The sequence below is a fragment of the Cyprinus carpio genome, chromosome A1, assembly GCF_018340385.1.
Source record: "Cyprinus carpio isolate SPL01 chromosome A1, ASM1834038v1, whole genome shotgun sequence".
NCBI classification, from domain to species: Eukaryota; Metazoa; Chordata; class Actinopteri; order Cypriniformes; family Cyprinidae; genus Cyprinus; species Cyprinus carpio.
In genome coordinates this window covers 1357880-1382731 of record NC_056572.1, presented here as the reverse complement: position 1 = coordinate 1382731, position 24852 = coordinate 1357880, and the positions used below count along the sequence as shown (strand labels likewise).

Sequence of the window (24852 nt, the reverse complement as noted above, 5' to 3'; positions counted from 1 at the left end):
AAGAATACAAATAATAATAAATGAGAAAACGTCTCTTCTGTATCAAACTCAGGCAAAGATAGGCTTGAAGTTATTACGCATGAATCTTTACAGTTTAACCATCAGAAATATATATACTTTATGTAATTAATTGTTATTAATATACATATAACTGCATAAACTGCTTGGACTAGTCGTAAAAAGTTAGTCATCTAATTTGTTTTCTTCGAGACTGATCATAACTTTTTAAAGCCAGTTACAAAAAGGTAGATTGGCACAGTTTGAATAAGAAAAGTAAGACGACTGATTACATCTTGGTTAACTCAAGACACAGTCTTAACATTGTGGCTGTGTTTATGCATCTGACACAAGATCATGCAAGATTATCCAAAAAACTATCCTATTGATATTGTGAGCTATATTCAGTACATTTGCATAAATCCATATCAGCTATATAAATAAAAAATAAAGTGTAAAGCATTTCATCAATTGAAGTCGAGGCACAGATCACAAAGCAATCTCTTTAATCTTTTCAACAGCTGTAAGCATCACATAGAAAAGAAAGAATAAACGCCCAAATAAATAAAAAGATCGAGATTTAAAGTAAAAGGTGACATGTGCTTTGCTGGACATCAGTAGCAACTTTTTTTTTTATTTGGTATTTATACCATTTTAAGCTCAATGCTAATAGTGTCAGTGACTAGGAATGGTGCATGACACAAGACAAATCATTTACAAAACAAGCATGCAGGTGAAATTAGTCTCAGCTGTGTTGGGGAGGAAATTACAAGATTACGATGCTACAGAATATCATTTGAGGCTAGAAAAACCTCTGAAATATAACAGGAAAATCTTCTAATTTAGAAAAACATTCTTGTCCCTGACATATGAGACCACAGTATTTCTGTCACTTTTAAAAATCATGATCTCGCTGATGTACAATCTTCAAACCCCTCTGTTATTTAAGAGCTCTGCATTCCTCCATTAGTTTGCTTTACTGCGTGTCTCTGAGATCCTGGTGAAGGTTCGAGGGCTAATATTGGCGATGTAATCCGTCTGGAAGCGAGAATTCGGTGTGCGTCGCCTTTTCCTCTCGCCTTGTGTGGTGAAGAATGCATCCTGGAAACGCATGCTGGACGCCGTGGACTGCAAAGCACACATAAAAAAAAACAACACTCTTGAAGAAAACCACAAAAGGTCAAGTATTTGCCAACTACGGATTCGCATTCAACCAACATATAAACACAATTCAAAATATGTAAATCAATCAAATATGTAGCGTAGAAGGTATTAAAGGAATAGTTCACCTAAAACTAAAAAATCTGTCATCTTTTCCTTACCCTCACATCATTCCAAACATCTTTCATTCATCTTCAGAACGCAAATAAAGGTATTTTTAATATTTTCTCCTCATTTTTGTTCATCGATTGAAAGTCCAAGAAATCACAATTTTCAAGCTTCAAAGAGTCGTACAAGTTATTCACATGAATCGAGCGGTTTAATCCAAGGATTCTGAAGAGAACATTAAAAATTCTGAAGAGAAATGTACAAATATCTTTATTTGTGTTCTGAAGACAACGAGTCTTATTGATTTGGAATGACGTAAAAGAGTGTATAAATGATGACAAGAGTTTTAAACAAATAAAGAATTATCCAATTAAAAAAAACTTACAAACCAGTACTCACCAAACGACCTTTGACCTTTTTGGGCAGGTCTTCATCCAGTGTGTAAATATCCTCTCTCTTCGCCAATACTTGGGATCCATCTTCAAATTCCACCTCCAAACAAGAACACAGGACAAACCATGGCTGATTATTAGGGTAGCAGTAGAGCAGCAGTACTTGAGAGAATGAGATTATGAGTGTGTGTTCACCTGGTACATATATGAAGTGTTAGAGCCAAGGTACTTGGCTCCATAAAAAAGCCCATCGGGCCACTTCACCTGAACAGCCTCCCCCACTTCAGGAGGCCCAAGCTGGGCACAATCTCTGCTCTGCGGGGTAAAAAAGAACAGATTTTTCTCAAATCTCTGAATGGGAGACTAAAAACATAGTGCTTATATACACCAAACTTTGTGAAAAATAAGAGCTTGACAACTTTGCAAGCATATATTGTATTTTTTGTATGTAGTTTTCATGCTTCAGTTTACTGCAAACATGCCACAAGATATTAATTAGAACAACTAATGGCTAGCAGTGATAGAAACACTCACCACAATGTCTTCAGGGAATGTATCGTTGCTGAACGAGCCATCATCGAACATGACCTCATAGAATGTGTGGGCCGTGACCTGAGTGACACGTGAGCTGTAGTAACGAAGATTTTTGTGTTTGGAGATCACCGTCTGGCCCACTTCTAATTCACTTTTGCTAACTTTCGATTTCTGGGAGGAGAAAGAAATGTTGATGGTAGTGGGTCAATTGTATGACATTTTCTCTGTCTGGATTTTTATTAATTGAAAAACAAAATTACATGCAATTCATATCGTCATGGGCATGCCACTTTTCAAAGTTTTCAGATTTTATTAAAGTCAAAAAGTTGTGCTTACACTACTGTTCAAAAGTTTAGGGTCAGCAAGATTTGTTTTAAGTGACTGTGAAGACTTTCTATTCAGCAAATAATCCTAAAAAACAAATGTAATTGCAATTCCAAATGTTTCTTGAGCAGCAAATCAACATATGAGAATGATTTCTGAAGGATCATGTGACACTGAAGACTGGAGTAATGATGCTGAAAATACAACTTTGTCATTACTGGAATAAACTACATTTAAAATATATTCAAACAGAAAACAGTTATTTTAAACTGCAATAATATTTCACAGTATTTATGTTGTTTTTGTTTTTTGTTTTGTAAGTAAATGCATCCTTGATGAGCATTAGATAATTCTTCCAAAAAACATTTAAAATATCTTACCTACCTCAAACTTTTGAAAGGTAGTGTAAGTAGTTTGGTATCATTTTTTCAAAAGACAAAATCTTTAAAATGAAATCGCAGTAACTAACTATAATCTAAGTCAGTTTGTCACGTGACAAGACCACCATAAAACAAAATTGCATAGCAAAGTCAGGACCGCTGCAGAATCCCATGACTGTAGTCTATGTCAAGTGCCAAGTATATCTTTATGAGACTTTTAATGAGATGGCAAGGTTTTCAAATGTCAAATAATATAACCCTGAAAAAAAAAAAACAATCAAAATCTATTTTAATAAACAAAAAAAAAAAAAACAAGCCTTTTTTTGAAAAATATCTATTCATAGTGTATTATTAGGTGTTCTTGTTTTTAGTTTGATGGTTAAACACAACCTATTAAAATATACGCACAGCACTGGAGCTCCGAGACTGGTGCCTGTGACAGGTGATGAAAACCACATACGGCCAATCATCAGGCTCCATGGGAACTCCAGCTGCGTGTGCACAGGTGACATGGAAAGAGGTCGGGCAACGACCACATGAGCACTGAATACACGCGCCAGACAGCTTCTTTATCCTGTTCCGGCAATATATACACTTCTACAGAGAGAGAGAGAGAGAGAACGATAGTGTACACAGATGATAACACATAACAGAATGTCAAGACTTTGTCTAAACATTTTTCATTTTAGTTTTAGTACTTCACTGGTGTGTCAAAAGACATTAAACTGCTCAGCTTTGATGGGCTTTTAAGACTTCTGCACTTTCTACTATCTACGAGTGTGTGTGTGTGTGTGTGTGTGTGTGTGTGTGTGTGTGTGTGTGTGTGTGTGTGTGTGTGTGTGTGTGTGTGTGTGTGTGTGTGTGTGTTTATTACTGACCAGTTTATATCTCTGTACAGGTATGGCACTGATGTCAACAGGAGCTCTCTTCACCACATCAATGAACTTCACCTCAGGCAGACCCACAGCACACATCACATGGGCCCATCTATAGCATGTATAATACATAATACATTATACTATTACTAAGAACACTAGCTTGACCAAACTCTTTTTCGGTATTTGAAACACCAGAGAATGTGTGTTAAAAAAAAACCCTACTCAGTCAGGAGATTACCTGTCATCTGAGGTTCTTTTTAATGCACCTCCCCTCAGGTTACACAAACAGCAGCCCTGGTATATAACACACAAACAGACAGGCAAGTGAAAATTTAACTAGTCCATAAATAATGCTGATGCAGAAACGGTGAATGTTTGCATTATTACATACAGCTGCCAGGTCTCCGCTCACACATCGGTCACATGTCCACACTGGACCGACATCATGAGCAGCAACACCGTAGCAACCTGTGGACCAATCAAAACAATCTGTTACATTTTATATTATGACAAACTGTTTTGTGTGTGTGTGTGTGTGTGTATGTTTACTTAACATATTAATTTTTAAATGTATCAACACATTTACCTAATTATGCTTTCTAAAAGTCATAAATCATGAGATTAGTTGCAACTCTTTTATTAAATTAACAGCCCTTTTTTAAATTGATTTGTAACAATATTTATTGTAAAAGGCATGATACAAAAAATAAATAAATAGATAAAAATGTTTCTCCTCCAGCTTATACATCTAACATGGTAACAGAAAAAAAAAACAACTTAATACAAAAAAAAAAAAAGTAAAAATAATACAATAAAAAAAAAATAACTTACAGTACAATGGAAATTCAAAAGACAATTATTTAATTTAGCAATTAATTTAGGTTCAATTTAGGTTAAAATCATAGTCAAACTAAAAAAAGAAAAAGTAAATGAATGACCAATATTTTTGTCATATAGCACAAATGGTTCTTTATACAGGAAATTAATAATTTATAATTATTAAATGATTAATTATTAAATAATTAAAATGTATAACTCAATAATATCTTAAAATATATTTACTTGTGTTTGAAAGTTTTTTTTTATTTTAAGAAATTAACACTTTATTTAGCAAGGATATATTAAATTAATTAAAAAAAAAAAGTAAGAGTAATGACTTAAATTATTACAGAATATTTCTGTTTTGAATAAGTTTTGTTCTTTTGAACTTTTTGAATTTTAAGAATCTTAAAACAAGCATCACCACAAATGTATTAAGTAGAGCATTAATAAATAAAATAAAAGAATTCTTTAAAAATGTTGAATGGTAGTGTAATTTAATATTACATTTTTAATAATATTTTATAAAGGTGGTCCACTGCCAAGCAATCATCATATTTGTCTTTTTTTCATGTGTTATGTATGTTGTTGAGTGATCTCAGTGACGTACTGGCATGAACTTGAACACAGCAGCTATTGCAGCTCACAAGAGGACTGGATCCATCCTCCTCCAACAGTGTGTTCAAGGGACATGGGCCCTCCTGGTACGCAAAGCAAATTTCAGGGATCAGAGGTCGTGATCTAAAGCTCGCCTCCTGAGAACATGACCCCTGAGACTCTGTGGCAGCACTCGTCGAGACATCATGCCTTCGCTCCTCTAAATTATCAGGCTGTGAGAGCAAAAACAAGAGTCTGAATTACGTGTGTGTCACAAAGCACACACGCACAAATCAGTACATAGTATCTGTCTACCTGACAGTATGGCATGAAAAGGGTGCAGACAGCACAGTGTGGAGTGGTTTTAGCTGCCGTCGTGTTGTACTCTCGTTCGTACTGAAGATGAGCTTTTCTGTGTTGCCACAGATGCACTAAAGGCTTTGCCCATTCCTCAGTTTCCGGCTCCTCTTCTTCAGTCGCACACTCCTCTATAGTCTCTGAGACACAAACACAAATAAATATTTACTCTAATGATTCCTAATCTTAAGTGTCTATTGCTCATAATGAAATGAAAGCGGTTAAATATTCACCATCATCGCTGGCAGCCTGCTGTTTAACAGCACTTGGCACTGCTCTTGCTGTGGGCTTTCTGAGGGGGTGACGCCAGCTCTTTGTTGTCTTCTTAACAGTTTGCATTTGATACTGTGAGAGCAAAAATAAGAGAGAGACAAAGAGGTGGTCAGTGAGAGAGATGCACTTAATATAAAAACTGTTGCTACCTTTATTGTGCATGTGTGTGTGCGTATATATAGTATGTGAACATTTATTAATGCTTTAACAAGGTGAACAGCAATTAAGTGAGTGAGTGCTCTGATTTATGTGTACAGAAATTTTCACTGGATTCACAACAGGTGGAAATTAATATACATTACCATTCAAAAGTCTGTGGTCAGTAAGATTGAAAAAAAAATTTGAATTGATAATTTTATTCAGCAAGGATGCATTAAAATGATCAAGTCACAGTAGAGGCTCACATTGTTACAAAAGAAGTGTATTTCAAACAAATGCTGTTCTGTTTGAACTTTCTATAGATTAAATATAAATAAACATAACATAAATAATAAAATATACACAAACAATAATAAAAAAACAATAAATATGAAAATTATATATATACAGTACAGGTCAAAAGTTTGGAAACATTCCTATTTTTAATGTTTTTGAAAGAAGTCTCTTCTGCTCATCAAGCCTGCATTTATTTGATCAAAAATACAGAAAAACAGTAATATTGTGAAATATTATTACAACTTAAAATAATAGTTTTCTATTTGAATATACTTTAAAAAAATAATTTATTCCTGTGATACAAAGCTGAATTTTCAGCATCATTACTCCAGCCTTCAGTGTCACATGTAACATCCAGTCTATCACATGATCATTTAGAAATCATTCTAATATTCTGATTTATTATGAGTGTTGGAAACAGTTCTGCTGTCTAATATATTTGATGAATAAAAAGTTAAAAAGAACTGCATTTATTCAAAAAAAAAAAAAACTCTAATAATATATATTCTAATATATTTTTTTTACTATCACTTTTTATCAATTTAACACATCCTTGCTGAATAAAAGTATTGATTTTATTTAAAAAAAAAACGAAAGAAAAAAAAATTACTGACCCCAAATTACTGACCAGTAGTGTATATTGTTATTACAAAATATTTATTCTTTAAAAACATAGCTTTCTTTTTTTTTTTTTTTTTACTTTTTATTCATCAAAGTATCCTAAAAAAGTATCACATGTTCTGAAAAAATATTAAGCAGCAGAACTGTTTCCAACTTTGATAATGAATCATCATATTAGAATGATTTCTAAAGGATCATGTGATAATGATCCTAAAAATTCAGCTTTGCATCACAGAAATAAATGATAATTTAAAGTATAATAAATTTAAAAACAATTATTTTAAAAAAATTTTCTGTATTTTTGATCAAATAAATGCAGGCTTGATGAGCAGAAGAAACTTCTTTCAAAAACATTAAAAATAGTAATGTTTCCAAACTTTTGACCTGTTCTGTATATAAAAAAATTGGTGTCCATGTTTTTTGTATATGTGATTGTATACGAGTTGCTTAAAATGTTTATGCAAAATTTCGTTTAGGTTTAGTTAAGCGTAGAAAAACAACAAGAAAACAAAACAAAAGCCAATCAGAACACATTTGTTATTTAACATTCAAGTCAAATTTTTGACCATAGTGATTTTACTGCAGGGAAGTACATCCAAGTATCAGATGATTAAAATGGAAACCAAGTGATCAGCAAAAAATGTCTTGTCACCCCGGTCAAATGTTGTTTATGACGGAAGTTCAGAACTATATAGAATAGGATGTACTGCTTGTCATGGTGTAGCACCAGAACTCACTGTACAGACTTCCCCAGGCTCCAGGCCCGTTTCCACATACTCAGGGTCACTCATGGCATTCTCCTCGCTGGATTCGCTGCTGCTGTCAGCACCTTTATCTCCTGATTCACACGAATCAGAGTCGCTCACAGACCCATCATGCTCTGACTTTGCACATTCGTAATACTCCTGACCTTTGAACTCTTCCTCCTGAGGTTCCTGAGAGCCCGCCTGCTGACCGAGCACATACGCTTTAGCCGGTTCCAACTCCACGTTCTGCTGCTTCAGATCTGGGGGTGCGTTTGCAGCTATGTCTGCACCAGAGCACTGCATGGGAATGGGCTCCAGGTTGGTCCAGGTCTGAGTGCATGATGAAGAGTTTGGAGAGTCAGGGAACTTTTCTTGTTGGCACCCTGATTCGGACCACATGGTGTAGGGCGGCGAGTCGTGAGCATAGTCTGTGAGACTGCTCCCACATGTGGTAAGACCCACCACCAGCTCGGGCTGCAGGCTCTCAATGAGCACTGCGGGATTCTGGGAGCTGAGGTTTTTCCAAATGGTGAAGGTTTTGGACTCCATGAAGGAGCCCTGGAAGGATGTGAGAGAGCCTGGCTGCTCTTCAAGACTTCTTTCTGCTGAGTTATCAGTCATTTCAGAGTCCCGAGCGTCCATTAAATCCACGTCTGCTACGTGAGTGGTGATTTTAAACTGCGAAATGGACTCATTTTGAGTGTTCTGGTCTGTGGATGGGCAGATGTGTTCATGTCCTTCCCGTTTGGACTCGTCTGGTGCCCCCCATTCCGGAACTAAGAAAGGACATGCTGGTTTTGCTATAAAGCTGTCTGAGGTTGTGTTTTGTGATTGGTTTACGCCTTCTTGGAGTGCAACGAAGGGCAAGTCGTGACAAGCTCTTTCAGAGCAAGTCGCCGCATCATGTGTTATAACAGGAGGCGAGTTTTCCAGATGGAGAACAGGTGCACTGTCGCTCGGACTGTGATTTGTAGTGTCGGGTCGGACAGCGAGAGTCAGCGAGGGCATTTCAGGTGCGAGGGATTGAGGACTGACTCTCTCTTCTGTGAGCTCGGGCATTAAAAGAGGCATCTCACTAAACTGAGCAGTCTGGATTTCAGGGTTTGTTCTGTTCTCTGAGGTTTCTGAATCCTGAGCCGAGTCTAGACGGATCGAGCTTTGCTCCTTGTAAAGTGCTGATGTGCCGCAATCGATGCTGCTTTCAGTCAAGATATCGGTGACTGTCTCTTCTGTTTCAATTTTATCTCGTCGGAAATCAGCTTCCGGAAATAAAACCGCAGCACCAGTGGAGTTAAGTCTCGACCAGTGGGTCACAGGAATAGAAGGAGCACTTGTTTCCGGGACAGATTCACAGTTTAATGTTTGATTAGGGCTTTCAGTAGTTCTTTCTGAGTTCAGAGTCACATCCTCAGTGACATCACTCTCTGAGGTTGGTTCAGGTCCAGGCTGTTCGGTAGAGCTTGTGTTTGTGGATACCTGACCTTCATCGAAATCTGAAGACGTCTGGGAGCTTGAGTGACCTGGGTCGGGGTCACTCTGCCTGGATGTGGCAGGGCTTGAGAGTCGCTCGGGGGAAGCATCTTTGACTTGTCTAGAGGAGTGGGCAAGCAAGTCATTCTCCACTCTTGTTACTTTAACAACACACATTTGTCGACATGGACCAGTGAGCCCTAATAAGACAAAACAAGTGTCATGAAATAATAAAACAGGCTTTCTGAGATATAAACACACAGGTATTGCACATACATTTCCGATAGGATATGTGACCAAAAATACAGTAAAACAGTAATACTGTGAAATATTATTATGTTAAAATGTTATTTATACCAGTTTTGTCAAAGCTTAATTTTCAGCAGCCATGAATCATTCTAATAAGCTGATTTGGTCCACTTGAAATTATTATTATCAATGTTGAAAACATTTGTGCTGCTGCTTAATAATTTTGTGGAAACCATGATACTTTTTTTTCAGGATTGATTAGAATTTATTTGAAATATAAATATTTTGTAAAATTATGAATGTGTTTACCTTTACTTCAATCAATCAAATCTAATCAATTAAATCCATCGCTGCTTAATAATAGTTTTAATTTCTTTAAAAATATATTATACTGGCCTTAACGATAGTGTGCAATTTATTTTTATTTATGCATAGAATTATTTTTTAATTTTTCTGACAGACCAATCAAAAATTATATCAGAACTGAAATATATCACAAGTGTTCATTTGCATTCAGCAAAAATGCAGTGCTTTGATGAACTAGGACTTATTTAAAACAAAATGCAGTCTGATATTGATATGGCTTAACAGAAATGTTATCTATCCTTAATGTGAGTGTGTTATCAAATTACATATTGCATTCAAGAAATTAATGCCACATAAAATAAATATGAAAATGCATTTACATGTATTTCTGAATTAGAGAACAAATGCAAATGCTTATTTGCAGCAGTGCTTATTTGTGGAATGTATTGTGAGCTTACAAAAATAACACAGATACTAGCCTTTTAATTGGCCTGAGTTCTGTGATTCTTTCTGGTGTTTCACAGGGTCTTCCTTATCCTTGTCTTTTGATGTTAAAGCTGCCCCTCTACTCCTCCGACTGCCCCCCTTCACTGGTGCAGTGTCCACAGTCTTCAGTCGCTTGGAGGATGTGCGTGGATAATGGAAACTGTTGATACATAAAGATGAATCACGCACTTTCCAAGATTGTGAAACTAAGCCTGTCAGTTAACTACGGAAGCCTGTTTCTGCCACAGGATAAAAAAAGGTAATTGCAACTTTTTATCTCGCATTTGTGAGTTAACATCTCACAATTCTGAGAAATTGTGAAACATAAACTAGAAGTTGAGTGTTAAGTCCAGTTCAGACAAAAAGTCTTTTGCAAGCTTATATCTCACATTTATAACTAGTCATATCACATTTAACTAAGTCATAATGGTGAGTTTACATCTCGCAATTCTGACTTTTTAACATGCAACTGAGAGTTTCTGTCACGCAATTGTGAGAAAAAGTCATAATTGTGAGTTAAGTCACAAAAACCTTTTTTATTTTATATTCACTGGCAGAAATGGGTTTCCACAGTAAACAGCATTTTTTCCCTCCTAATCTCTTATAGTGATTTACATCTGCATAAAATATATTTTTTTATTATTAAAAATAAAACATTTATGCTAATAGAGAAGACATTTGGATATTTGGCATCACATGGCTCTCTATGTTTCAAACTATAATGTAAAGGTTTTAAATATTTTGTAATATTTTGCTCAGACGGAGACTACTTGCTGTGCCTTAATACATTACTACGACAATAAAAAATGTCTGTACCAGTGTTATTATAGTATTAGTAATATACTATTATAATATTAATATTTTGAATTAGCCTTTATATAGTTTCCATTTTAGCTTAAGTTTTAGTAATTTTGTTGTGGTTTTGTCATTCTTTTAAATATTTCTATTTAGCATTATTTTATTTCAGTTTTAGTTACTTCAGGGTATTATATTTCAGTTCGTTTCCAAGGCAACATTAAAAAAAAATAAGTTTTTAAGTTCAAACTTTTTTAAATCTAATATGTATATTTTATTTTATTTTATTTCAACTTCATTCCAATTAAAAAAAAAAAAGTTTTAATAGTTTTAGTTAACAATAACAACACTGGTCAGTACTTCAAATGGCGATAGAGTCAGTCTCCAAACATCTGTCTCTGGGTGAAGGGTCTTAAATAAATTGAAATGTCTTCACACTGTTGCTCCTTCATGACAGCAGTTGACCTAAAAGAGGAAACTGACCGTTGAAGGCCCCCCTTGTTAAACCGTGCTAACACCTTGTGGTGGCGGGAGCTTTCCTGCGCCGCCTCTGAAGCCAGCTCTGCAGCTCTGGTGTGGTGCTGGGTGTGGCCAGGGTGTGATCCAATGGACATGAGTCTTTGCCTTGTGTCCAAGCCTGATAGCGATCCGGCTGGAATCGTCTGACAAACGGATCCATGGAGATCTTCACCATGTCCTTACTGCATGTACACTGCAAGAGGACAGATTTCCCACAAAAAAAAAACAAAAAAACAAAGAGTGTCAAATGTTCACCAGCTGTAGATGACGGCAACATGAAGGTGCCAGATATATATTAGGAAAAGCTTAGTACCTGCGTAGCAACTTTTCCATAATCGATCCACCGGATACTTGCAAAATTGGTGGATTCAGCACAGTTAAAGCCATGGTTGAAGCCAGCGTGGTAACCATACGGAAATGTGATCATAAACTCCCCCGCTTCCTGTGTTATCTGTAATAATATATTGGTTTATTATCAAATTTACATACAAGGAGAACTGAGACACAACATTATACTCAAAACTAAAAAAGTTTAGAAAATTGAAAATTGCCTTGTCAAATGGTATGCTGTATTTCTTCAGTACAGACGGGGATATCAGTGTCATCTTGTGTCTCAGGAAGGCCTCGCAGCTTTTAAAGCTGTTAGGAAAGAAACCTAAAGACAAAGACACATTCATCACACCCAGTACAACACAGAGGAAATATTGATATGTAGATTAGCTAGATATACTTAGGGTGACCACAAGCCCTCTTTTTCCCGGACATGTTCTGGACGGTATTTTTAAATTGCCCAAAATGTCCGGGGTTTGTTTTCCTATTAAAATTCATTTTTAAAGTATATGTGCACATTATGTGTGTCTCTGTAGTTCCCACCTTCCCGAACACCACAACTGGATGATTATGTACAATGCCTGCACGCTATCGGTCAAACTACTTTTCAGTCATCATTACCCTCAGCAAGCATGAAAACCACAGATAAACAAAGCCAAAACCTGGACATTTTAGGCAGTTTAGAAATCCTGGCCAGTACATTTCCAAAAAAAGAGGATGTACGGTCATCCTAGATATACTGGATACAAGCAAGTATGCAAAAAAAAAAAATTTTTATATAAATATTAAGATTATATATATTTATAGAAGTCAATATATATTATATATATACCTATTTAAAATTCTAAGAAGTCACTGTAGGTGTCCTTTAAAATTCCTATAGCACCTACGCTCCACGCTCCAATCTCTTCCCATGTTCTGGAGGGATGGCATACCTGTAAAATTGGTATATTTATTTATTTATTTTTTAAAAATGGCAGAATTCCAGGTCCTCAAAGGTAGATGAAAAAAGAAGTCCAACAAGATCTATGCATACTCGAGAAACACAGAAAACCACAGCAGACCCTACCAGGATTTGGGCTCCCCAAAGTGCAGGTAGTTAATGCTGTAGAGGTCCATGTCCTCCGTGTGCCAGGAGAAGCTGGTCTTCCACATTCCAAAGTACAGATAGGGTGTGTTTACACCCTGAATGGACACTCCACAATCCTCCTCAATCACATCCAAGATTGAGTTCAAGTGCCCGATGTTCCACTCTTCAATGTCCTGAAATAAGAGGCAAACATGATCTTCTGAGGTATGTTACTCTGGATGTCCAGAGGACAAGAGCTGTGCTCCGCCTGCATCCTCACCTCATCATAGAGCGTGCCGCTCACATCAGCACCATAGATGGGCGAGACGAATGTCAGATTCTTCCAGTACTTCCTCTCCAGATCTTCATAGTTCAGGTAGCGAGGTGTGCAGTACTAGTAGGTAAATCACACATTTCCAGATGGCCTTAACGAATATAGGTCAATCTATCATTTAAAGGAATCGTATTACAGCGTGCAATAGAAATCCAGAATACAACATTTCAAAACTATTTTGTTTATTTAGTTAATACATCCACTGTCCTCTATGCGCTGCTTTGCTTTCTGGGTAATGTGAAATAATAACCTAGACTGTAGGTTGTGGTGGAGTACTGTAAAAAGAAGAACAGAATATACACTGCATGCACAAACTGTGTTTAAATGCCATTGGAGTAGATTAAAAGCCTGATATGTGCATGCACTTCTGCGTGTCGTCACTTACATGTCACTGTTGGCCAGTCTGCGGAACTCTTGCACAGTGAGCGGTTTCTTCTGGATGTTGTACTGAGTGAAGAGTCCTGATTGGCCAGCGACCATCTGCTGAATAGGTGCTTGGATGATGAAATCGTCGATATCATCGTAATTGCGCCGTGGCTTCCAGCCCTTGGGTGGGATGACCTGTGGAAATCATTCAAATCTGCTTTAAGCCACTCTCTTATTGTATTTGCACTATATAGTCTACAACTGAGATATAAAGTTAGAGGACTACATTTTATTTATTAGAGTTGTGAGCTCTTATAAATAATGCCCATCTCTCTTTTATCTTTTCATACACTTTTCCTATCAATCACATGCATGAACATACAAACATACCAACCTTGGCCAGTCCTGCACGATGAGCTCCCTGAGACTCCATATAAACCAGGTACTGGTTGAAGTCCTTAAACTCCTCCATGGTAGGTGTGAAGGTCATGATCTTACAGGCAGGGTTAGCCCCAGCGCCTGCCATCCTGACCTCTCCCTCCTGCCTCCCAGAGGCTCTACCTGCAGAGCACACCGTGTGCAATCAGACCTCCCCCTTCACATCATAAATAACACAGCTTCCTCTCCCATGCATTTGACTGACAGTCTAGTGATTGTTTTATATAATGATCTCGCGCCTGATACATACAGATATGCACTTTACAGACGAGGATTTCACCAGTGCGATTACTAACACTCAAACCTACAAGTGTGTTTATTTATATAATCCACAATTCTATTGAAATTTACCATAATCAATATCTGTAAAAATAAATTATCTCTTTTGTATCGTGATTCATTATTAACGCACAATGCAGCAAGCCTGAATGTGTTATTTACAAACGTTTTCAACGCAGGCCCACTCCCATAATCTGCTGATAAACAATGATACACAAACAGAAAATCCAGAGTAGATATAACTGAAATACCTATATATATAGTGTAAACTCGCTTCGTTATTTTTATCGTTTAAGTTATACTGTTTACTCTACTCGGATAGGTTTATTTACAGTTAGCTCATTAGCTGCTAGAGTGAGCATATTAAATGTTCACTTCTAGTTTCGTTGTGTAGAGTTCTTCTTTGAGCCTATAATAGGAAGATGAAGTTGTTCCCGTGCGCTAAACACGCGTGTTCTCTGTCATGTGTATAGATTTGAAATACCTCAGTGTAGTGTGATCGGGGCACGCAGTCCAGTCCCTTTAAAAGCCCAGCTGTTCTACTTCATGACAGCTCTCTCCTCTCACACGATTCCGTTTCTGCTTCTCTTCCTCTCGCTCTGGGTTTGAAGAGAGCTCAACGCCATCTGGTGGACTGTATGTTATACAAAGCGTACAGGTTTACATGTCTAAGATACAAAGGCATCACAAAACAATGCGGTACAATACAGTGTAACTTTATTAATCTCAGAGGGGGGGGTTTAGTTTTGGTCATAAAAATTATAAAATCAGATGCAGCACAGGTATAGTCAGGAATGTTTGTCTCAAAAATAAATAAATAAATACAAAATAAAATAAATGTTTTTTTGTTTTTTTTTTTGTATAGTACTTTATACAATACTGGTTGTGTCAAAGCAGCTTTACGGTGTCAAACAGGAAAATATTTTGTCAGTTATAGAAGAAGACAATGACAGAGTCATTCTTCCAGCTAAAGTGAGTTCATTGATGATGCAATGATGTCATCATCCAGTTCGGCTCTCTTCCGATAGTGTCTGTGCAATCAGTCAAGCATCCCCAACTAAGCAAGCCAAAGGAGACATTGGCAAGGAACCAAAACTCCACTCCATCGGAGACAGAAATGGAGAAAAAAACCTTGAGAGAAACCAGGCTCAGTCAGGGTGGGCAGTTCTCCTCTGTCCAGACGAAAACAGCAAGGCGTGGTTTAATTTCAGGCTGCAACACAGGTCAGATTGTGCAGAGGACTCGTCTGGCTCCTGTGGTCTGGTGCTTGTCCTTGACCTGCAAAAAGGTTGAAGACCCCTGACATAAAGTTTAGTTAGGCCTTTATGCTGATGTCATTATAGTGATCTGACTGTCTGTCAAGATCAATAAGCATCTTAGAATATCAAACATTTTGACTATTCATGACAAGGCAGTGGTAGGTTGGATTGTAAAATGTCATGCGGTGTGACTACTCAAAACCTATAATGATATTAATGAATTAATTATTCATGGTATTTGTAATAAATACATTTTACCTTGAAAAATGTATTTGTTGAAACTTTTTGATTAAGTGTAACTGATTAAGATTAAGATTAAGAATGTTATTAATTTTTTTTGTGATGCTTTGACCACATGACATTAAATTGAAACATTTCTTGAAAATGTGAAAGTTTGTAAAAACCATACACTGAAAAAAAAAATGATTCACTGAATTTACTAAAAAAAAAAAAAAAATAACCAACAAAATAAGTTTATTCAAACAAATCAAAAAAAAAACAATTAAAAAAACACATTTTGTTGAAAGTTAACCAACTAAATTAGGTTATTTAAATATAGCTAAAATAAATTGATTGCAACCACTTACCATAAAAAAATTTAGTAAATTCAATGAATCATTTTATTTCAGTGATATGGAACCAGCATAAATAAAAAGAAAGAATGTGCATTTATAAAAACTTGGCACTATTAAAAGTTAAATTTCCAAAAAAAACATTGGATACATGAAAAAAAAATTAAAGTTTTAAGGGCTAAATATTTTAATTATAACAATAAAGTTTTGTGCTAAATAAGGCTGAATTATAAATTCAATGAATAGCGTTTCAGTGTAAAGCTCCAGGAATCCTGCATTGATACTTTGACAATATTGTGTGTAAAAAGGCTGACAAACGTATTTCTCATATAATGTGCACTGATACTTTGACAATATTGTGTGTAAAAAGGCTGACAAACGTAGCGTATAAAGCTCCAGGAATCTCAATCTTAAAGGTAGGAGAGAGAGAGAGAGAGAGAGAGAGAGAGAGAGAGAGAGAGAGAGAGAGAGAGAGAGAGAGAGAGAGAGAGCTGATCAAGCGCTGAAAGCAGATTAAACGGGTAAACTGTCTCTCTCTGTGAAACTCCCATCGGACTAAACCGCCTTCACTTTATTTATTTACCGGCCCAGTGACTCTTCTGTCGGCGCAAGGCGATGGATAGTTCGTGAAAATGTTACTCTTGGTGTAAGGTGAGTAATAAAGAGCATGTAAATGTTGTTCATTAACGTTATGAAGGTGAAGGCGCGTCTCGGACGGGACGAGGTGAATTTGACAGATTAAAAGGAATTAAGTCAATGACACCTTCATCTCAGCCTCACTACGCTTTATCAGCTTTTTAGAGATGTCTTTTAGATTGCCATCAAGTGATAGATAGTGGGTAGCTAATCATAGACATAAAAAATATGATTTTTTTTTTTTTTTTTTTACATAAGCCGTTTTGTATGCGATCATTTCATGGTTTATGTCTGTAAAATACCCATGAAAAACTGGTTAAAAACTGTAATAATAGCGCTTCTGTTGTCTTTGATAGAGAGGCTCTCCCCACAGGCAGTATTATTATATTATCTTCTTACAGCATTTCAGGGAATGCCAGATAACCTTGTTTATCTGAGTGAGAGATGAATTCATTGTTTCCTTTAAGAGATGGAGCTTATGCAAAAATGCATATTAATATAAAGTCTAGCCTATGTTTACATTTCCCGTCATTAGTCATTAGTTATAGCAAGCCCAAGAGGTTCAGGTTTCATTTAGTGCAGCCTGGATGATTCATGAAGGAAGTTGGGTATTAGTGCATTCAGTACAAATACCGCTATTGTGCAAGATCCGCAGCACGTTTTCTCAAACTTCATTCATTTGATTGATGCATACTTGATTTATGTTTACTGTTCGGGTGCAAACATTACAAAACATGCCTGTAATAATAATAATTAGTATATGTAGTAAAAACCGATGGGGGAGAAATCAGGCAGGAGATCCGGCAGGCTTCGGAAAGGGCCATAATTCATTTATGCTGTTATTTTTAGGAGCAGCTGAAAACTGTGAATTCTTGATGCCTTGTAATCGTAAACTTATCAAAACAGACGGTGCTTATATGTCTGCCCCCTCTTTAAAACCTGGTAATCTAGTGATGATATGCTTATTACGACTAAATAATGGGTACAAGCACATAAACTAATGCTTAAAACATGTGACTGTGCTCTTGCATGCCTTACACGATAACACAGACTTTTATCATAGCACATCTAGCCTTCAGGCATGGAGCAGCATTTTACAAGCTGCTAACAGCTGAAATTGGGCAATTTGTGCCAATATTCATTTAAGTGGCTTTTGGAGAGGGAGATCTCCAACAGGAACAGATCTGATTACGCTCTCCATATGAGAGGTACTGAAGCCCCCAGGGCAAATGACAGCTCCAATTACAGACACATAAATTCAGCACATACAGTTGTACATTAAAACATCTATCCGAAGACAGTAATGTGGCCTTAAATTGCTGTGGAGAGGTAGAGACTGAGCACTCATAAAGTATATATATTTAGCTTGTTTATATCCAGTACTGATTCCATCAGAATATACTCTAGCAACCACATAAACTCATACATGCACAAACATGCAACCAAAGATATAAAGTTAAGAAGGTAAAGGTCAAGTACAGGTTTCATTCTCCCTACCATATTGAAATATTAAATAAGTCGAACTAAAATTGTCAAGTAAGTCATATATACACACTACCATTCAATTTTTTTTTTTTTTTTTAAAGAAATGAATATTTTTATGCAGCAAGGATGTATTAAATTAATCAAAAGTGACAGTGAAGACAAACAGTTTTTTTACAGAATATTTCTATTTCAAATTAATGGTCTTTTGAACTCATCAAAGAATCCTGAAAATAATAAATATTAACCAAAAAATATCAATACAATTCACAAAAAGATCATATGACATCAAAAAGAACACATGACACTGAAGATTGGAGTAATGATGCTTAAAATTCAGGTTTAATATCACAAGAATAAATAAAATTATAAAAAAATAAAAAAAAAAAAAAAATAATTATTAAAAATATTTAACAATATTACACAATATTATATAATTTTCAATAAAATTAAAAAAATGAAAAAACCAATATATACCAGAGCAACAAAGTCTGAAAGATGAAACACCATTCTTGCGTCCTTTTAATTTTGTCACCCATCTGTGTGTGTACATTAGTGTGTGTGTGTGTGTGTGTGTGTGTGTGTTTGTGTGTGTTTAAGCTACATATATATATAACTTAATGGCTTATCAAGTATGTAAATACATTAGTGTGAAACTACGCACATTTTATAATAGGCCAGGCTTTAAATGCAACACTTAGCTTTAAACATTATGTATGCTCTGTCTCTCCATCCACCAAGGGGTCCTTGACCTGCAAAAAGGTTGAAGACCCCTGACATAGAGTTTAGTGGTCTTTACGCTGATGTCAATATAGTGATCTGACTGTCTGTTAAGGTCAATGAGCATCTTAGAATAACAAATAATTTGACTTCGACAAGGCAATGTTAGTTTGGATTGTAAAATGTCATGTGGTGTGACTACTCAAAAACATAAAGATATTGATGAATTAATAATTCATGGTATTTGTAATAAATATGTTTTACCTTGATTTTTTTTTTTCATTAAATTGAAACATTTCTTGAAAATTTGGAAGTTTTTTAAAACCATATGGAACCAGCATACTGTAAAAAAAAAAAAAAAAAAAAAAAGTGCATTTATAAAAACTTGGCACATTTAAACTGGATTTTTAAAAAAGCTTTCCTTTTATTTAGTGTTAACACTCTTACCCTATAATAAATTAAAGATTGTTTTCAGTGGACTAATCTCAGTAATGTAAGTTTTAATACAATAAAACTTATGTCACAGTAAATAATTCCTTTTTCAAAACACAAGTACAAATCTTTGCATTTATATTGTAATATATTTTAACCTTTATTTCTGTGATGGCAAAGCTGAATTTTCAGCATCATTACTCCAGTCTTAAAGTGTCACGTGATCCTTAGAAAATCATTCTAAAGTGCTGATTTTATGTTCAGTTATTTTTTTTAAAATTATAAATATAATTAAAAACTTATTGTCAGTGATGACAACAGCTTTGCTGGTTATTATTTTGTGGAAATCATGATATCAGATTTCTTTGATGAATATTTAAAAAAAAAAAAAATTTTTTTTTTAATAATAAACCTAGCCAAATTGAACATCAATATGACCCATAACTCATAACTCAAGCTCTTTATAGGGAGAAGAAAAGATGATGTATTTCCTGTTTTATGCCACACCTCTCTCCTCATGCCATGCAGACTCCTAAGCCACAATCCAAAGAACAAATCATGCAATGCACATACAATCATAATAAATGTCTTTATTTAGCATTTCATTGTTCAACCTCACCATCTTCCCAGCTTTCTCTCTCTCATTCTTTTCCCTTCCTTCTATATATCTTTTTCTCATTTTCTCAACCCCCTTCCATTCACCTTTTATCTAAGATCAAGCTGCTCTGCCACTCTTTCGCTGTCTTTCTGTTTTGTGGTGCTTGTGTGTGTGTGTGTGTGTGTGTGTGTGTGTGTGTGTGTGTGCGCGTGCGAGTGGTGAGGCAGCATTATCTAGATGCATTATTAAAGCCTGTGCACTCTGTGGTTCTCTTTCACACTCTGTAAGTCTGAAAGAAGAGTTTAAGGGCAATGATAGGATTACTAAAGTGTTTAAGAAGAGCTCGAAGGATGCATGCAGTGCTGGGAACTCCATAAATATACATCTGCTCATACATCAGCGAACAAACCATCAAAAGCTGCCATTCGAGAGCGTTATAAAATTGAATGATAAATTTGTTATGAGGAAGAAAAATCATAAACATTTTATTTACTCTTTTTCTTTCATTCATTGTACAACTGTACTCTCGTTGTTCAACGTCTTTTTCAATAGGGCTTTTGTTTTGCACTTTTAAAAGATTTCACTTGATTAAATGAGAAAGACACAAAAGTAACAAAAATGAAGTAATGGCACTGAAAGACTCTGAAAGACAAGGCAGGCTGTGGTTATGAGGGAAGATAGCACTGAGAGAAGGATAAACTAAGGAAAGCAGAGAACAAGCGGGTGAGAGGGAGAAAGAGAGCTGTGTTCTCTGTTTTTGCACTGGGTACATTAATTATTCAGCAGCTGGGAGCTGAAAGTGTTCAGAGGGGACTCCGACAAGCCTGGTGGTTCTGTCTTTCTTTCTCTCTCTTAATCTCTGCCTCAGACTTTCATTGTCATTTTATCAGTGTTGAGGAACTTACTTTGTAACTGCTTCTTTATAAGCTACCCATAACTCAAAATAGTTATATTACAGTTAAACTACCCATTTGAAAAAGCATAACATTACAAGATTTAAGCTAACTTGAGGCTATTCAAGAGTGGAACATCTTTTTTAAAATGTAAGATAATATTATTTATTTCTACAAGCAAAATAATTTTTTTACACTAAATCAGAATTTTAAATAGAAAATGAAATAGAAATATTTCTAAAAACATTTTAATCAGTAATGAACAACAACGTTTTAATGAAATATGTTTCAAATTAAAATACATAAAATGCTGCAAATTAACTTGAATGTACTGTATACAGGGTTTCAAATTAATCAGAGATTCATTTTAGTCAATCAGTTTGATCGATTGGTTACATTTACATTTATGTATGTGTACATATATTTGGCAGACACTTTTATCCAAAGTGACTTACATTGCCTCTTTTCAAGTTTTATCGGTTAATTCTTTTCCTGGGAGTCAAACCCAATACTTTGGTGTTACTATGCTATAATGTTTGAGCTACATGAGTGAGCTACTTCATGTAACTCAAGCACGTCATGTAGTGGCATGACCTTTCCAGCGTGATTATGTAATGCATGAAGTCGAGCTAGTGCAAGATGAGCATTTGTCGGGTTTTTTTAGAAAATGACTGATCATTTCACTAGATAAGACCCTTATTCCTCGGCTGGGATCGTGTAGAGCCCTTTGAAGCTGCACTGAAACTGCTATTTGGACCTTCAGCCCGTTGGTCCCCATTGGAGTCCATTATATGGAGAAAAATCCTGGAATTTTTTTTCTCAAAAACATTAATTTCTTTGCAATTAAAGAAAGAAATACATAAACATCTTGGATGACAGAGGGGTAAGCAAATTATCAGAATTTTTTTATTCTGGAAGTGAACTAATCCTTTAAACAATCCAAAAGAGCTGAATCCTTTGTAGTACAACAGCTTTGAACATCAAATATATTGCACCGTAATGTAACTATTCATTTCATTGGTACCTTTGCCCCAGATCTTGAATGAGGCCTTGCTGGCCATGTCTAATTCATTTTTTTAGCTTTTGATTTTAATTGATAATCTGCAAGGGTCTATTTCTACTTGATCTAACCGTATATTTAAGTTGCTTCATTCCAGGAGTGTCAGACTCAATTCCTGGAGGTCCGGAGCCCTGCAGAGTTTAGTTCCAACCCTGCTCCACACATGCCATGCAGTTTTCAAATAAGTCTGAAAGACTTCATTAGTTCAGGTGTGTTTAATTAGGATTGAATCTAAACTATACAGGGCTCCGGCCCTCCGGGAATTGAGTTTGACACCTTTGCTTTATTCTAAATAGATAAAATATCTCAGGTGTAACCATAGACTGTATATAAACATGGACGTAGCGTCAGTGACGTCACCCGTAGGTTTCTGAAGAGCATTTTTGAAGCCTAAAGTAGGTGGAGCTGGCCATCGCCATCTTGGCAGTGCATCACTTTCGGATAATTGAAATTGGGCAAAGAGGCGGGACGTGGGTGGAGCTGAGGAACAGGAATGAATGTTTAAAAAACATCAGATAACATTATATGTGTCACTTTGACAGAGCTGAGGACCCTTTGGAGTTTCATCATGGCAGCATGTCCTGATGCAGAGGCCCACTGGATCAAGAAGAAAATAAAGCGTCTACACACTCTGGAATTCATTATAGGTGAAACAAGACTTCTAAATCTTTCTCTTTGCACATATTAACCTGCAAAAGTCCAGGTCCGAAACATCCACATAAATGCAGTGCAAACGGATTGGACAAAAACTTCAAAATTCCTCACACTGCATATAGTTTTCCTGAGCTAGCAAATGAAATAAAGGAGTTTATTTAATGTTAGCTGTCAAACTAACAGAGTGAGGAATCTTAAAGTCCTTTAGATTGATGAGTAGACTCAAATGATTAAATGAATGCAGTGAAGAACATGCAGTCCACAGAAAAGTTCTTCTTTTTAATATTGAAACATACACTATCATCTGACTCTAAGGTAAGTGTGGAGTGTGTATGTGTGTTTGTGTATACTGGTCTGTCCATATTGTTGTATGTTTACATGTGTGTAAATGGCTCAGTGATCGGCTCAGTGTGTGACGCAATAACTCTCTGTCCAAGCCTTTACATGCCTAATCCAATTAGAACACTTCTCAGGCCGTCTGCCTGTAACATTCTGTGTATGTAGACTCTAAAAAAAGTACGTGAAAACAGGGTCCACTGTGCTAATTGAAGGAATTTTCTGTATTAATTTTTGAATTCACAGGAATTTTCCCCAGATTTTAAATAATGCATTGTGCTGTGTTGTATTTTAGGGTTGAAGGAAACTTAATGCAGGGCTTGCAAAATCGCTCCCCGACGTCCCAGGGCTATTGAGTTTTACTTCCAAAATGCATCACTGCCAAGATGCAATCATCTTGAATAGTGAAATTAAATCCCTTCCTTGATTTGCGTCGTTCAGTTGCTTGTAAGGGTGAAATGGATCGTATGATTATTGGCACATGCTTCTAAGTCTTGTCATTTTAAACATTTAAGTGCTTTAAGTCAGTAAAGTCTTATGTGAAGTGAACATAAACAGAAAGAAATCGCATGTGCCTCATTTATTAGATCCGTGCATTAGGTCTTACAGGGACAGCAGCCTAAATACCTGCTACTGTCTGTGTCATTAATGTTAATCAAACAACAAAACACAACTTTAACTAAGATCAATCTGTGATCAATACAGTGAACACTATGCAGTGTTATTTTACATTTAATTATTACATTTCTGTGCCTGAAAGCTAATGTTTGTAGCTTTGTTATATTTTATCTATGCTTGTAATTTGTTTATGTGTTCTTATTTTATTACTGATGGTTCACTTGTCTTTAGTAATGTTTGATTAGTTATGCTACTAGTTTTTGCTGTGGTATCAAAGAAGTACTTGGTGTTCTTTAAATGATAATAATAATAATTAAAAAATAAATAATAGCTCACCAAAAAATTATTTGATCTGTGACTCAAGATCCGTAATACGATCCGAACCGTGAGATTTGTGATCTGTTGCACCCCTACACTCTTGACTTGTTATTTGAAGAAAATATACAATCACTGAAGTTTTCAAGCATGCTGATTTGTCCACTGGGAGGTTCAGCCGATATCTTTTTTTTATTAGTTATATTCCTCTTATTTACTAGTTAAATTTTACAACTTAAACTCATTTTGGGCTTCCAAAATCTGTAGAATGCCTGCCTGAAGGGCTACCAAGGATTTTAAAATTTGTAACAAAAAAATGTCCATTAAATTAGACATTAAATTACCAATACCTCTTCCGTTTCTGTCAAGTTCTTACTTAAATTGGAATGCAAAGTCTACACTAGAGTAACTACTAACTGGTTTGTAACTTACTCTGTACTTTATTCAGTACTATGCTCTATATTCTGTACTTTTTATCATTTGTTCTTAAGGAAAAACGTATCATTTGTTCTTAAGGAAAAAAAATTATGTTTACCCTAAATGGTCCAATAGAAGTCTTCTTCAAATACGTGAGCAAAAGTTGTTGAAATGCAGTGAATTTCAGCTTATCTTGCGTTATCTTTAAATTAATTTTACTAATGGTAAAAATGTTTCCATTGAAGTACAATACTATATGATTATGAATAACATAATAGGTATTTTTATATTTAAAAACCATTTAGAAACTGTACTTAAAACTATAAAGGATAAATGTCAACATTATCATATACTATATGTCCAAAGGATTGAAGACTGTCAGGGATAACAAGAGTTTATTGATGCAATTCAGTCAATCTTCTATTTTATTCAAACTTTTTCTGGTCAGAGGCTTCTGTCAAAATTTTGCCAATGTGTAGAGTTAAGTTTCAGCTGTGTTTAATGGTGCAATGCAACAATGTTTAGTAGTGTGTAAGTTGTAAATGAATGCCCCTTTACATTAAAAATAGGCTTGTAACTTACCACAACTTAGACACA

General features: G+C 35.6%; 2 protein-coding genes across 5 annotated transcripts in view; one reads left to right on the top strand and one right to left on the bottom strand.

Annotated features, from left to right (window-relative positions):
* Nucleotides 1-486: 486 nt before the first annotated feature.
* Nucleotides 487-14890, bottom strand: LOC109091288 (lysine-specific demethylase 4C-like). 3 transcript variants are annotated; one of them, XM_042711686.1, is made up of 22 exons: nucleotides 14748-14890; nucleotides 13941-14107; nucleotides 13566-13741; nucleotides 13127-13241; nucleotides 12847-13040; nucleotides 12674-12712; nucleotides 11999-12113; nucleotides 11761-11898; nucleotides 11447-11640; nucleotides 10127-10293; nucleotides 7614-9292; nucleotides 5781-5892; nucleotides 5506-5687; nucleotides 5204-5423; nucleotides 4166-4242; nucleotides 4013-4068; nucleotides 3775-3883; nucleotides 3305-3493; nucleotides 2193-2363; nucleotides 1854-1973; nucleotides 1666-1758; nucleotides 487-1125 (listed from the first exon to the last, which is right to left on the bottom strand). In XM_042711686.1, the coding sequence occupies exons 2-22, from the start codon at nucleotides 14070-14072 to the stop codon at nucleotides 964-966; spliced, it is 4440 nt and encodes a 1479-aa protein (XP_042567620.1). In that variant the 5' UTR covers nucleotides 14073-14107; nucleotides 14748-14890; the 3' UTR covers nucleotides 487-963. The 3 variants fall into 3 exon arrangements, with proteins under 3 accessions (XP_042567620.1, XP_042567520.1, XP_042567570.1); XM_042711586.1 differs by lacking the exons at nucleotides 12847-13040; nucleotides 13127-13241; nucleotides 13566-13741; nucleotides 13941-14107; nucleotides 14748-14890 and adding an exon at nucleotides 2529-2603 and having other exon boundaries at nucleotides 12673-12707; XM_042711636.1 differs by lacking the exons at nucleotides 12847-13040; nucleotides 13127-13241; nucleotides 13566-13741; nucleotides 13941-14107; nucleotides 14748-14890 and having other exon boundaries at nucleotides 12673-12707.
* Nucleotides 14891-16571: 1681 nt separating this feature from the next.
* Nucleotides 16572-24852, top strand: part of LOC109057548 (FERM and PDZ domain-containing protein 1-like) — a 30229-nt gene continuing 21948 nt past the window's right edge. For both annotated transcript variants that reach the window (XM_042711527.1, XM_042711484.1), the window contains exons 1-2: nucleotides 16572-16745; nucleotides 22458-22562. The gene's annotated coding sequence lies outside the window, so the exon portion shown is untranslated. The remainder of the gene's footprint in view (nucleotides 16746-22457; nucleotides 22563-24852) is intronic.

Excerpts from the sequence above, each read along its gene's own strand:
- LOC109091288 (XM_042711686.1), bottom strand. The coding sequence starts at position 14,072 with ATGGCAGGCGCTGGGGCTAACCCTGCCTGTAAGATCATGACCTTCACA. Across the intron at positions 12,713-12,846 it reads TTTGGGGAGCCCAAATCCTG|GTATGCCATCCCTCCAGAAC; the intron begins GTAGGGTCTGCT and ends CCAATTTTACAG. Across the intron at positions 12,114-12,673 it reads CATGGGAAGAGATTGGAGCG|TTTGTCTTTAGGTTTCTTTC; the intron begins TGGAGCGTAGGT and ends GATGAATGTGTC.